This window comes from Poecilia reticulata, chromosome 4 (assembly GCF_904066995.2).
Source record: "Poecilia reticulata chromosome 4, P_reticulata-male-v2, whole genome shotgun sequence".
NCBI classification, from domain to species: Eukaryota; Metazoa; Chordata; class Actinopteri; order Cyprinodontiformes; family Poeciliidae; genus Poecilia; species Poecilia reticulata.
Genome location: NC_088833.1, coordinates 32569275 through 32582236, shown reverse-complemented (window position 1 = coordinate 32582236; position 12962 = coordinate 32569275). Strand labels below are relative to the sequence as shown.

Here is a 12962-nt window from a genome sequence, read left to right as displayed (position 1 = left end):
TCTGATTTTACTATAAAAAGAACTTCTTTACAGGTATGAGAAACTGCCTGAGGACTTCAGGACTCCCTTTATTTTCAGCATGGAGAATTTCCCAGTGCCCTTCAACAGCACTGTGCCCCTCAGCATGGCAGCCAACCGAACAGCCTCATCAACCCTGGCCTCGCTATCACGTTATTTCTTACACCGGCGGTGGGTGTGGGGAGTACAGAGCAGCCATGGACCTGCTGTGACCATGCAGGCTATCGCTCACATCCTGTCGATGCTCTCTGAGTAAGTTTTCAGTCTTAGGAAATTTTGACATTTTAGTTACTTTTATAAAGTAAATTATAAACGCCAAACTTGTTAGAAAATGTTAATGTTTTGAGGCCATTGGCTTAGAATGCAGTTTGATAACAGAGGGACATTTGTCAACTAGCAATGAATAAAGGTCCACTTTCAATCCACTAGGCATTACAGGCCAAAACACTGGAATTAAAGGAGTAAATGCAGTGGTCACATTATTTTATATACATAATAGAGTAACTACATATTTAATTAAATATTTGGAAAATATGCATATAAGTTTAAAACCAAACAAGCTAAACCTAAATAAAATTCTGCACATCATCTCTCACTTTACTGGTGGTTCCCTGGATATGAAAATCTTTTTTAACATCCTTGTAGGATTCGCCTATCGGAAGGTTTTCACTTTGCCTCTAGTGGGGAGGGCATCATAAACATGGTGATTGAGCTGCCAATGAAGGTAAAAAACAAGAGCTGAAAGCTATGTCATGATTAGTTTGTAATATGTGATATTCATGTGTGATTTGTAACCTGATGCCTGTTCTTTTTGTTATCATCAGATCATGTCAGGCAACAGAGAGCAGGAGAGTCACTCTTGTATTGTTCAGTACATTCTGTTTCCACCTCACTCAACCTTTAGCAAGGACAGGTATGACAGCCACTGATGTTCTACAGAATCCTTTCGGTTGTGTTTTGGTTAAGGTGGACCAGCAGTGTGACTTTGATATTGGTCCATGTCATCAGAGGAGCCTTTCCTTGTAAAACATATGAGTTGTTTCCCACCTATTGCACTCTAGCTTTTCTACAGATGATGACAATGACACAGAGGTGGAAGCTGTGGACATGGACACAGAGCTTAACCTGGTGACAGAATGTTGGGTAGAACCACAGAGTGGCTCGGTGATGAACTGCATGGATCAGCATCGACATTTCCAGGGCCTCATATACCAAGACATTCCACAAGCCGTGTGTATTACCTATGCAACAGCATTTGAATAGACTGATTAAATCTTTGTGTGCATATAGTTGGTTGTTGTTTTTTTTAATTGTCAGCATGCAAGATGCCAGCATGCTTTGTTCAAAAAAGTTTTTTAAAATTTTAAAATTTTTTTTATAGATTTTCCCAAGGGATCTGGCATGCATGTCCACCATGATGACATTTGAGTATTTAAATCAGCTGTGTCAAAATAAGGACCAGACCTGCTCTCTCCCCACTGCAAACAAAGTAGTCCAAGGTAACAAAGGAGCACCTTACAATAAGACTAACTGTACTTAACGCACCATAGAGATTTTTGCCCCTTAGCTGACATTTTACCACCACTTTCACAATTTCATACTAAAAATCTATCTAGTTCCATTAACTTATATTGTTTTCAGAGTAAGTGCTGTTAACCACTTATTATTGGGGCAACTGGCTCTGTGGGTAGAGTCGTCGTCTTGTGATCGGAAGGTTGTAGGTTCAATTTCAGGTTCCTCCTGCCATGTGTCGATGTGCCCCTGGAGACAAAGAGAGCCTACCAATCTGTGTATCGGCGTATAAATGTGTGAGCGTTTGTGAGTGTGACTCTAGTGTAAAGCACTTTGAGTGGTCAAAATGACTGGACAAGCGCTACATAAGTTCAGTCCATTTACCATTTAAGCCTAGTTGTGCTGAGTGAGTTTCTTTTTGTATTGCTAATGTGTGAAGGCTTTTGTGCATTGATCAATGAATGTGCTGTTCTTTACAGGAGATGGAACATTATCTGAGGACAGCATCCAAATGGTTCCCTTCCAGTTTGATCTTATCCAACTTCTTCCAAGTTGTCAGCAGGTTGAACTCTTCTTCTTCACATTCAATACAGGTACTGTATCTATTTATCTTTCTTTCCTCTGTGCTTAGAATTGACATGATATAAATTCCTGTGTATACATGCATTCCATATTTGTTTTATTATTATTACTCCTTCATTTATACAGAAAAATTTCTTGAGACTCATTAATTTGCAAGAGAGACCCGTTACATACATCACCAACTGTTTTCTTTGAAATTTTTCTGCTCAGGTGTAGCGAATGAAGATCTTATTCATAGCACCTCCAGTCCTCCCAATGAGTTCCTTCTCAGCCTCTTCCACACCAGCCTGGAGCAGGAACTCAGTGACAGAGAGGTCCCGTTAGCTGCAGCTGACTGTTCTGCCTTTGTGAATCACATTTTAGAGCGAGAGAGAGATGATCATATCCCTCCTTTCTCTTTGTCTCTTATTAAAGGTTTGTCTGTGTTTCCCAAGCCTAGCTGATATCTGTCAATGTGTAAATGTTATACTTTACTCTTCCTTTGAGAAAACAATGAACATTATGTTATTTCCTGTTTTATCAGATTCAATATGAATTACACAGACTTCTTATCTATCTAATTGTATCTGTTCTGTTTGTGCTTCAGAAGAATGCATTAAACCTACAGAGAGAAAAGACACCATTGCTGGCAGCAAGGAGGTCTTGGGATCTACAAGCACTTTACAGGTATGTAATCTCATGCATTCATATCCATATTCAGTCAGGTTTACCTGGAGGGTATTTTAGCTTCTCTATTCTGTCGAATACTAAGGCCAAGTTCTTTTAACTTTAAGACTCTATGCATTTGGCAAAACCTGATATTTTACACCTTGCCAATATTTATTAACTGAACCAAATTGTAATGTGTATAAAGATCTCTGTTTTACCTTATATTTCCATGTCTTAATTTATACACAAGTCTTTAAAATTTCACAAAGCACTTTTCTCAGGTTTGGGTGTTGACTAGGTCATTGCAGGATAATTTGTTTTGAGGCATTCAGTTGCATAAAGTAAGTATTTGACAGATGGTATATTTAACTGTAGAATACTTCATTATCTCAAGAATGTTTATCTTGAGATAACGCTTTCAATTGAAAGCTTATGTTCAAAAAACATATTTACATCAGACTCTATCAAAAACAGGAGAAAATGTATTGGTAGTTGACTTTGACAGCATTGCCTTTCAGTTGCACCATATACAATTTTCACAGATACTTCCTATCGAGGAATAATGCACAAAAATAACAAGTTGTAATATACATTTTTAAGGACCAATAGAAAATGTGATGCTGTCAAAGGAGAATTCAGTTAACAGTTGACAGTTTTTGATGCTGGACTCATTGAAGGCTGCTCATTCTTATAATTGTAGACGCTTTAAGGACAGAATAAGTTTCTTTTATACACTTCTTCAGTGATATAGTGTAATATATCCTGTGGTTTTGGTATAATAATTTATTCATTATTTTAAAACCTAATAAGTACAAAACAATTGTTATGCTATCTTTATGAAGAAATTTAATGGTTTAATGGGATAGGCTTATATTTTAAGTTCCTGAGATTTTTACCATGATTGTTTTGTCATGTTAGAAATTGCGTCCTTTGTTCATGTTTTTCAGATCAAGATTTGATCAAAAAAATGTTCTGGTATCTACCAGTCTCAACGACTATATGAATTCTTCAAGTGTAAAAAACATGCAAAAAAGATACATGTCTTCTATCTTAGATTCCACACGCCTCAGTTAGCATGTTCAGTCTTAAAGTCCATGACAATTCACATAGAGTACAATTGAGCAAGAATGGCGTGATTGGAAAGGTATCTCAGAGAACCTTTTTCCCTAAGACTAGCGTTACTCAACGGGGCGTTCAGAGGACGCAGGGGGCACTGACAGAAATATTTACAAAAGGGTGCGCTGCAATTCCTTGTTCAAAAGTAATCTTTTCCCCTCATATGCACAACAATACCAGTTTAGACTTTGATCTACTTGCTAAAAACTGAGTGTGTAACATTAAAACATGCTGCAACTGTATCAATGGCAGCTGCTCTTCTCTTCAGTGTTTCTGTTGGTGTCTTGGCGCAGCTCCGCCCTCCTGATACTGGTAGCTTCACCGCATCAGTTCAGCGTTACACTGGCTAACGGCCCTGCTGTGATCCACTTGTCAGGTTATAGGTGTCTGGTTTTCAAATATTTTATGTCTTAAAATATTTGAACAGACATTATTTTCAGATAAGAGGTAATATAATATTATTGAAATGCCATGGGTTTGATGAGAACACAAACTTAGTTATGTTTTTAGATTGTATTTTATATATTTATTTCTTCAATATTATTTTTCATGTCAGTGTTAATGTCATGAGGCTGATGACTCCATGACACTTTCAATTTGACTCATTAGGATTTGAATAAGAACCAGATTTGTTCTTTGTAATTTCTATCCAGTAAAAATAGACAGATTTTTTGAAAAATATCATCCATGTTTCTGTCTCATATTTGTTTGGCATTAAAAGGACCTGGAACTTTTGTTTTTCCACTGAAAGCTCTGGTTTGCACAATAAATGCCATGAGGGTGAAGTTTTATGGATGATATGTCCCATTCTCCTGAAGGCAGCACAGAGCTGCACCACCAGAAACTGACAGAAACACCTAAGAGAAGACAAGTTATGATTGATATGGTTACAGTTCTATCCATGTTTTAATGTTGCAGAGCTCAGTCTTTTTTCAAATAGTTCAAAGTTTAAACTGGCATGTTGAACATCTTTCATTTGGCCATTTTGCAATATTTAACAACTAACATCAGAAAATGGCTCAAAACAAATTTTTTCTACTCTGATTGGCTGTTGATGAGCCTATCAGTTATAAGTTGAATGAATGCCCATTGCATTTTTCTTAGAAACCTTTAAAAATGATATCTGTTCACATGGCTTTTTTGTTCTTTGGAAACCAATAATTCATTAATGTGTTTCTCTTTTAAGGATTTTTAAGGACAAATACAGAAACAATAAAAATCAAGATGGCAACAATAATGATAATAATATTAATCATAAAATAATATTCGGTGGATAATGGATAGGGGGACACTGGCCCTAAAAAGGTTGAAAAACACTGCCTTTGACAAATAATTATGGCAGCATAATTGTTCAGAAACCCAACATTTCTGAACAATGTAATTTGGACAGATAAGTCCAACGTATGGATGTTTTGACTGTAATGCACATTAGGAGAAAGCCCAATAGAGCATAGTAAATTGTCTCAAACCATCTGTAAAGCACAGCGGTGAAGGGGTGATCATTTGTTTTACAGCTTCAGGATCTGGGTGAATTTACAGACTTTACATAGCACAGACTGGTAGGGACATTGGGTTAAGTTGCGTCAAGTGCCTTGCCCACATCAACATGTGCCTGAAGGAAGTTGGATTCAAACACAATTTTTTTGAAAGGCAATTTACTCTACCCACTGAGCCACAATGTCCTAGGGACCTCAGCACACCATAAAGTCTGTGTATTAAAGTTATTTTAAAATTAGATGGTGTACCATAGAAGTTTGTCTAAAATCGAATGGTCAGTATAACAGAGAACCCAAACACAGCAGTAGATCTGAATGACTTGAGAAGGAAAATAATATTCCTAGAATCAAAGAGGGTGGGTGTAGTTTCTTTTTATATTTTATATTACTAATACGTTCATCCCTGGGTGAACGTATTAGTAAAGGGAAACTTTGTTACTGTTGTAACTAGTCTTTAATGGAATACTGTAGGACCAACATGTACTCTTGCAATAGTGTAATAAACATGGATTTTCAGAGTTTCAGTAATGCAGACCTTGTTGATGAGGAACCTCTGCTGTTAGAAAGAAGCTCATTCGTACCACAGTGGAGGTGCTATGCCAAGTACGTTAACTCCCAGCAGCTCCTCCTCACATTTCTTCCTGCCACCTTTGCAGGTACATTATACTTTATTTTTGTGTATTGAGACAGAAAACACCTACATTTTCACTTTAAATTTGGGATTAGATGTGTGGATGAGGCATAATCTGCATATTATATCTACTTGTCAGACGTTCTTATGTTGATGGCATCAACATTGGAGACTGAGCCTAGAAGCACTGTCAGTATGCAAGAGGATGATACCTTGACTCCCAGCAATAAATCTCAGGCTGACTCCCTGTCAGGTTCCACCAGTGGCCCTGATAAGTCAGAGTCTGGCTACAGCCTGGTCTCTAAGCTGCACAGGAGCTCCAGCTGTGGCAACTTCTCAGGCAAGTCGTCTCTCCTTACATCTCCATCTGAGAGCCACACTGGGCCTATGGACTTGCTGCATGTGGAATCTGAGAGTTTAGACAGTAGACTATCCGAAACAGATACTGGGACACCATGCTCAGGTTGGTATTTTGATCAAGCTAGTGGTTGTGATAACATTGCTGTAGATTAATTCAAAATGAGCAAATTGAAGGAATAACCAATGTCTTAACACACTAGAACATGACCATAATAGTACTTAAACTGTTCTAGATCCTGGAGGAAAAGAAGGAGTCCAGTTTTCTGAACCACAGAAGGAGGATTTTCGCATCAGTTTCAGCAGGCAGGTTTCCCAACAGAGCACTAGTGACAGCAGTCATTTAAGGTGTCCAGTTTATGTCTACAACTGCTCACTGGAACACCTGAAAGAGCAACTAATACACCCCAACTCAAATTGCCAACCTAAGGACATCTTTTTCAGGTAAGGAACTTACTTATTATAGGACTATTCATCATATAGCAGAGATCAAACTGAATCAGCTCATATCTGAAATGAATTTAGTTACTATAAATACTACAAATTCACACACCACTTGCAGTGCTATTAATTGGGTAAAGAGTAGTTTAATCTGTAATGCTAAACTGGCTTGGAATCAACTTTGATGTACTTTTTACTGGTTAAAGTTAAGCACAGTCACTAACGGATTTGGGTTTCCATACTTCTGACTCCAGTTAACCACTGGAGTCAGAAGTATGGAAAGGACGTACCAGAAAATCAGAACTGGACAAAACAGCAGTGAAAGATTGTTGGCTGATCTCATCCGTTTTTTTTTTTGCTTATCTGGAGTCGGGTCTGGGGGTAGCAGTCCAAGTAAGGAGGCCCAGACTTCCCTCTTCCCAGCAACTTGGGCCAGCTCCTCCGGGGGAATCCCTATGCATTTCTAGGCCAGCTGAGAAATTTAGTGCCTCCAGTGTGTCCTGGGTCTTCCTCTGGGAGAATACCCAGAGGAATGTGCATGGAACACCTCAACAAGAAGCCGTCCTAACCAGATACCCTAGCCACCTCAACTGGCTCCTCTTGACGTGAAGGAGCAGCAGCTCCACCCTGAGTTCCTCCCAGATGACCGAGCTTCTCACCCTATCTCTAAGGGAGAACCCAGACACCCTACGGAGAAATCTCATTTTGGCCACTTGTATCCGTGATCTCGTTCTTTCAGTCATAACCCAAAGCTCATGTGCATAGATGAGAGTAGGAGCGTTGAGCGACCGGTAAATTCTTTGTTTTTTGACTCGGCTCTCTCTCTTCACCATGACAGACCGGTACTGCGCCCGCTTCACTGCAGACGATGCGCCAAACCACCTGTCAATATCCCACTCCATTTTTCCTCATTTGTGAACAAGATCTTGAGATATTTAAACTACTCCACAGGGAGGAAGTCCACTTGGGGCAGGACATCCTCCCTGACTCGGAGAAGGCACTCTACCCTTTTCTGGCTCAAGACAATGGCTTTGGCTTTGGAGGCACTAATTCTGGATGCTTCACACTCTGCTACGAACCGCTCCACAGAAAGCTGTAGACACGATGTGATAAATTAAGTAGGACCACATCGTCTGCAAAAAGCAGAGATGCGTCTGAACCTAAACCGATCCCCCTCAACACCTAGGCTGCGCCTAGAATTATTTTCCATGAAAGTAATAAACAGAATCTGAGAAAAAAGGGCAGTCTTTACGTTTCTGGTGTGAGTCCAACTCACACCAGAAACGAGCCCAATTCACTGCTGGCAATGCGGACCAGACTCTGACACTGGTCACACAGGGACCTAGTAGCCCATATCAAAGGGCCCGGTACCCCATACTCTCAGAGCACCCCCTACAGGACTCTCTGAGGGACACGGTTGAACTCCTTCTCCAAGTACGCAAAACACATGTGAACTGGTTGGACAAACTCCCACAAACCCTCCAGAACCCTCCAGGGTGTAAAGCTGGTCCAGTGTTTCACGGCCAGGGCAAAAACCACACTGCTCTTGCTGAATCCAAGGTTTGCCTATCCGACAGACTGTCCAACGATGGTTTCCTTTTTTGAATAGAGGGACCACCACCCTGGTCTGCCAATTCAGGGGATTTGCCCCCGATGTCCATGCAATATTGCAGAGCTGTGTCAACCAACACAGCCCTACAATATTCCTTAAAGTTCCTGGTCCCAGAACCTTAAAGAACTCTGGGCGGATCTCATCCACCGCAAGGTCTTTCCACTTTGGGGTTGAAAGACCCGAAGGTCTTTCGGGGTGGACCTTGGGGTGGAAAAGGTCCTTGGGGTGGAAAAGGTGGAAAGACCTTGGGGTGGAAAGACCCCAAGCTTTTTAACCACCTCAGTGCCTGTTCTGATTTGTCTTATCTGACAATGACATATCAGCAACATGTCTACCCACTCCACAATTCATTCAGAAAGAGGAATTCCAGATGAAGGAATTCAAGTGCACTTTGTAGATGGTAGTCTTTCCCTTGCAGGCTTTTTTTTCTGTTGTAATGTTTTTTCCATGCAATGTTGGGTGACTGTTTTCTTGGTTCTACCCTTAAAGCTTTTTGTTTTTCTCCTTTTGCAGGTCATTATCTCAAGACCGCAACAGTCCATCCCCCTGGACAGACCTCCTGTCTCAGCCTTACAAACATAAAGAGCTTGCTAATTACTGCAGCCTGCTCCAAGAACATTACCACCAGAGTTATGTTAAAGGTGACTTGACTTTAAATTAGGAATCCTCAACTCCAGATCACAAGGGCCTGTGTCCTGCAGGTTTTAGATGTGTTTCTGTTTCAACACTCCTGTGTCAAATAATCAGGTCATTAGCAGGACTCTGGCGAAATTGGCCTGGTCCCAACACTTGCACTTCCACCCTTGTGTCCTTCAAATGTATGTTCATGTTGAAGGGTTTAGGTACATGATGCGTCCCAAATCTCCATATCCGGCCTTTGCCCTACCCCTTTTGGATCCTATATCTGCACTTCTGCTAAGCCTGCATCCAGCGGACTTTGTCAAAGTGTATTACGCACAATTCAGGCAGAATTATGGCAGTGTTTTTGTCTTTATTTAAAATTCAAAGAAAAGGTGCACATCAGTAACAAGAATGTTTGATAAAAGAAGAAATAAATACGACAAAATAAGAAATAAAGATGAATAGTCACAAACTAACTGTGAGGAAAGTAAAACAGAAAATTTTACAAATGCAAGAAGAAACCTGCAAGCAGCACTTTTGGCCCTTGCAGCTCAGCTCCACTCTGGCCTACCTGTGACCGTAGCTGTAGCACTGGAAACCCTGGAATGGAATTTGCCATTTAGCCACGACATGCTCTAGCCATCGGCCAGAAGGATTTAGTCTCATGTTCAAACAGTTAAGAATTGTAACAGAAAGACGACCAGCAGAAAAACAGGTGACTTTCTTTTCATAGGGTGTGGGGCCAAGGTGTTTTCACCAGTTGACTAAGTGAATGTGATGAGTGCTTGTTGATTATGACAGACATAACGTTTCAGACAGTTGGACGCTTATGTGTGGAAGTTATTCCACTTTGATGTCTTATGGCGAACGCTCAGACTTTAGGTTTGACCACGCCCACATTATTTTATGTAGGAAAACAATTTTGCTAACTGTTGACCTTCAATACCTCAAAACTCTGCTGAGTGATTCTGAAGTCGGTATGTGAAAAGCTGTAGGAGTTTACTCAGATACAGTGTATTTAAAAAAGACAAAATGGTGGTTTTGAACGAAAATAGCTGACTTCCTGTTGGCTTTGGAACTTTTGTAAGCCCTGTCAAATGTACCAAATTGTATGATTGTTAAAGCATGGCTTGGAGCTGATTTTTAAAATAACATTTCTAGGAGGCGCTAGAAACCTTTTACTAGCAAATTTGGACTGCATCCAATATTTGAATGCAGTCAAGTATTGGACTGCAATTTGATTGATCATAATGAGTTTGATGGAGCTCAGCTGAAATATGTGTAATTTGGCACTAAATGTTTGTCAACGCCGTCACCTCTAACTTTGTTTTCCACCGAAAACTCTTTGGACTTTAAAGCAAGTCAGACCAATTTGTCATCCGTCTCCTGACACAAAATCTTCTTGATTTGCTCAAGGGGGTCTGGAGATGGAGCTTTCCAAGAAAAAAGGTGACTTCTAGTTCTGAGGGGCCGGGGCTTAGATGATGTCAGCATATGACATATGATATGATTGTTGGGCATCCCAGCTGGATCACTCATACCAAGTTTGGTGCAACTTGGCCATTGTATGTGAAAGTTAGTGTTTTGTTTTGCTTTGGCATGTATGCCAAGTTCAGCGTCTGGCCGCAGCACTTAAAAATGCTCAAAACTCACCACTTTGATTATTTTTAATGCCCCTATTGCCTTTGTATTGACCAAATATAAAGCCAATAGCTCAGAATCCCTAGGAGGAGTTCGCTAAAGTTTGAGGTGTGTAAACTTAAAAAATGGCCAAAATTTGCTCTCTGACCCAAAATAGTCACCCCTCTAAAATGTGCCCTAAAATTAATGCACATGTTAGGGCCCCAGATTTGCAATTTCTGGTGGAATAGAATAATAAAAAGAATAAGAACTTCTTAAGATACAATATGCAATGTTAATTATACAATTAATATGTTGGTATAAATGTGGGGCTTTTGTAATATTGCAATGTTTAATAAGCACTTTCCTAAGTAAAATTTAAAAATTATGCTTTAAATGGAGGTAATTTTCTTGAAGAAAGCAGCATTGTGAATAAAAATGTAGCTAGAGAATTGAATTAATATAATTTTAGCTCTTCGTCACCTCTTAGAAGACCAAATTTTATTACATTTTTAAGTTAAAAATTGAATAATTTCTTGTACAAAATTCAGTTATGAAAATCTTTCTAAAAATATTAACAGTGCAATTGAAAAAAGGTATGTTTTCTCAAAATATCAGTCACAAAACACACAAGAATTGATATTTATTTTAAATTTCTTTTGCAGAAAGTCGTAGGGAAAACGTCATACGTCACGAAATTTCTTACATTTTTTGTGGGTGTGGAATCAAAAGAGATTTAGTTATTTTCATGATTTTTAAACAAATACAGACAGATGTTTTCTTCTCAGGGTGAAGAAGAAGAAAATTGACATCAGAGATCAGAGATTTCTTGTCACGTGTTCTATAAAACCTTTCTAAGGTTCTTTTAAGAAGCACATTTTAGTTCCATTAGTCTTTCTTTTTCACAATGGGCCTTTTTTTCTATTTTATGTGTGCCATATGCTTGTCTTTAACTTGATCTTTAGAACATTAGCTCCACTTTATACCAAACTAACTTTTAGCTGCATAAACGTTAGTATGTAATCATATATTTAATTAGCTGAATTGCAGACGGAATTTCATTTAAGTCTGTTAAATTGAACGTTGGTAAATTTTAATGTGTATTTTTTGACATCATCGTACAATAAAAAGTTGCCATCTTGGAAATATGGCAATGTTCACAAACTGTGTCTGTAGCAAAAAAAACAAAAAAAAATCACTTTTCAAATGTAAAGTACTAAATGTTTGAATACATCAAATTTTGCTATGTATTCAACACGTCAGAACAAAATGCGTATGAACAGCCAAATATCTCCAGCAATGACTTTGGAAAGCTGAAATATCTTTTTGTACATTTAAAATCCATTTTTTGTTGTAGTTGTACTTTTTAGCAGCACAAATGCCTAAACAAAAACCAGCCCCACCATTTTGGATGTCGAAGTTATGACACAAGGGCGTTCTGTCCCAATTCTCAAATTTTTGAACGCTTTTAACCTGAACACTCAAACGCCTTTGCTCACTTTGTCTGAGTGCACACTACATAGACGGGCATGGGATGTTGCAATTACCTTCTAAATATTTAATTGAGGTCTGTTGAACTAGAGACGCATCTAAGAGTTCCACGACACCGACTCTTGAGGCCTGGATTTGAGGATCCCTGCTTTAAATGCTTAGCTGCTCAGCTCTAGGTTGGGCACCAGACTGTTTTCCTGAACCTTTTCACCCTGAATACATTCTGAGGAACGTACATTTATTTATTACCTTCTCAGTTGATCAAATAACGTCTGGTGCTTATGGTCGATTAAGCAAATCTCCAAAGTACTGCCTGTGGGAGTTTTTCTATTTCCATTAGGTATTGATAGATCCAGAATGGCACAAAAAGGCAATACAATCAGAATAATAAAGCAATAATCTTACATGTGTACATAGCTGCTGCAGTTTGTCATACTCAAAAAATTTGTCCAAATATATAGCAGACTATATATAATTGGAGTGTATTCCCATGACATCTACCACGTCATCATAGCTTGATGCCTTTGTGTCTCAGGTGTGTTCCGTAGCCTGCAACAATCCTACAGCATAAGCTCCCAGGACATCCTCATGGCAATGGATTACTGTGAAGAGTCGCTGCAGGAGATCGACGTCACAGCTTTCCTAAAAACTCTCTGTGGTCACATGCGGGTTTTTAGGGAGAGTGGCAAAGCCCAGAGACTGGGAGGAGGTCTAAAACTTTTAAGAAGACCTGCCACCTTTTGTGTTGGAGAGGTTCAGGAGGAGCGAGCAGAAACATGCAGGTGAGTTCAACCAGTATGAAATTATAAAGAAAATA

The 12962-nt window shown here is 39.3% G+C and overlaps 1 protein-coding gene across 11 annotated transcripts in view; it reads left to right on the top strand.

Annotated features, from left to right (window-relative positions):
- szt2 (SZT2 subunit of KICSTOR complex) overlaps window positions 1-12962 on the top strand; it is a 165600-nt gene that overhangs the window by 44833 nt on the left and 107805 nt on the right. For 9 of the 11 annotated variants that reach the window (XM_081606670.1, XM_081606678.1, XM_081606671.1 and 6 more), the window contains exons 16-28: window positions 34-270; window positions 664-742; window positions 843-931; window positions 1080-1248; window positions 1400-1517; window positions 2010-2123; window positions 2323-2526; window positions 2699-2778; window positions 5890-6028; window positions 6143-6466; window positions 6597-6804; window positions 8927-9054; window positions 12681-12927. In XM_081606670.1, the coding sequence (XP_081462796.1) occupies window positions 34-270; window positions 664-742; window positions 843-931; window positions 1080-1248; window positions 1400-1517; window positions 2010-2123; window positions 2323-2526; window positions 2699-2778; window positions 5890-6028; window positions 6143-6466; window positions 6597-6804; window positions 8927-9054; window positions 12681-12927 (2136 nt within the window). The remainder of the gene's footprint in view (window positions 1-33; window positions 271-663; window positions 743-842; window positions 932-1079; window positions 1249-1399; window positions 1518-2009; window positions 2124-2322; window positions 2527-2698; window positions 2779-5889; window positions 6029-6142; window positions 6467-6596; window positions 6805-8926; window positions 9055-12680; window positions 12928-12962) is intronic. The other 2 variants (XM_081606674.1, XM_081606677.1) reach the window with 2 other exon arrangements.